The following is a 1,901-nucleotide window of genomic DNA, read 5'->3' as shown; positions in this document are numbered from 1 at the left end:
ACCAGGTTGGTCCACGGGTAGAGGTCCGACGAACACAGTCTCCTGGCCCTCCAGGTTGGGGGTTGGAACATGTATGGCGAAGTGTTCCGTAAAATATTGTAATGTACTTGCATTTCCAGCCGAACACCGCTGCCTTGCGGTTAGGCTTTTGAGCTAAAGGCTTTGGATGAGGACCCTAATGGTCCTCCTGTCTAGGTGTGGGCGCCCTGGCAGTATCGCAGTCCACGTACAACTATGAATTGCAGATACACAAATAAATTCATTTGTCGCCATCAAACGAGACGAATATTAGTTCGACCGAAAGAATTCAGACGTGTACTGAGTGTATTCGGACGATCACTATTCAACACGGGGAATCAACTATGATCTTCAATCAGAAATTAAAAAGGAACCGGTGTCTTCCAAATCGTAGGTCGTTTCTTATTCACGAGGCAAAAACAAGAACTACAACCATGAGGATGGCCTTACTGAACAAATGGCAAGCAGGAGTCGGTGAAAATAAATATCACACATAACAGTACAAATGCAGTTGAAAAGCGGTTCAAGGAATATGAATATAAGAAGGTCGGTGGCGATAGCAGTGGGGCACGAATATCAAGGTTTACAGGACAGAAATAGAATAAAGTAGGAGTAACGCGGTAAGTCAGGAAGGGAAGTACCATAACTCGAGTAGCGAGAATGGGCAACATACATCACTCCGAGTAATACATTTCACTGTGGTAAAAAATCTATAACGACTGAGTCGTTCTCCGGCTGTACACAGCTGTCTCCAAAAACAAGCGACACTGCATCTTCTGGTTTGCAAGCATATCGTGCAGCTGAATATTCCTGCAGGTAGGATGCCTCGGAATCGCTCGTCTGACGAGTAATCGACGCCGACGACGAAGATCTCCTGAGTTTTGGAACCATCTTGTCCCACCTCGACATTTCCTCATCATAGGTAAGCCTAGGAAACTCAGAGTGTCTAGGTTTATGGGTAGACCGAACTGACTGTCGCACACAGTGTGAATTCAGTCTAGAAAACCGAGTCGGTAGTTTTATTGGGTTGTGACGTACGGGATTGGATCGCGGACACAGAGGAGCAAGTTGACGGTCTCCAAGAGCGGCTCTTTCTGCGGGAGTGACCTCATAAACGCCACCAAATGCGCGAGCACTGAAATGCAAAGGAAGATAGTCACTCAGTTACTCACAAACTTAAAAAGAAACTACATGACCGCTAAACGGATAAGAGAAATTACCGGAATTTCTGAAGTTGCCTAATGAGGCTTCCATGTACAGACTGACGCCACTCAAAACGTGAGATGGAAGCACACTTCACGACGAAAGATTACCTATAATTCGTTCGGTGATCGAAATAAAATATTCCTAAAACATACACGTACGCACATCAAGAGCGTTTTCTTCAAACTTGAAGATGGATTAGTGTTTGAACAAAACTGTGGTGTAACTCGTTGTAGATCTGAACATAATGGACAGCTCAAGTCAGCAGAAGCAAGGTGACGCGCATTGTATTACCTTATCATGTGTGAAATTCAGCGATTAAATTACGAGACAATATCTTAATTTATCTGTACGCAGAACGCTTCATTAAACCACCCTAATATTCACTCCGCAAATCTGGGGGCGGAATACGCCAAGAAGTCACTTAAAATGTTCTCAACATAATCTGTTGCGAGACTTCGACTAAAAAAAGCCCTATCGATGCAGAATGTATGTGGCATGTGCTGATATTGATTGGGAAGGATCCAATTTATTTACTGCTATCAGGAGGTTGGGAATTCTCTCTGCAAAGAAACCAACTAAAAGTTGGTACTATGGGGAGCGACTCGCTACAGAATGGTCTTACTGTATGACGAATGGGTTGTTGGCTTCTCCGATAGAGTTGCGGGTTTTTAGCAGGA

The 1,901-nt window shown here is 44.3% G+C and overlaps 1 protein-coding gene across 1 annotated transcript in view; it reads right to left on the bottom strand.

Annotated features, from left to right (window-relative positions):
• Positions 1-394: 394 nt before the first annotated feature.
• T265_05577 (hypothetical protein) overlaps positions 395-1,901 on the bottom strand; it is a gene marked incomplete at both ends in the record, with an annotated part of 4,263 nt that continues 2,756 nt past the window's right edge. Inside the window, one exon of the mRNA XM_009170629.1 lies at positions 395-1,153. Coding sequence (XP_009168893.1) covers positions 712-1,153 — 442 coding nt within the window. The remainder of the gene's footprint in view (positions 1,154-1,901) is intronic.

Source organism: Opisthorchis viverrini (assembly GCF_000715545.1).
Source record: "Opisthorchis viverrini unplaced genomic scaffold opera_v5_107, whole genome shotgun sequence".
NCBI classification, from domain to species: Eukaryota; Metazoa; Platyhelminthes; class Trematoda; order Opisthorchiida; family Opisthorchiidae; genus Opisthorchis; species Opisthorchis viverrini.
The sequence above is the reverse complement of the archived record's forward strand: the minus strand, read 5'-3'. Positions and strand labels throughout refer to the sequence as shown.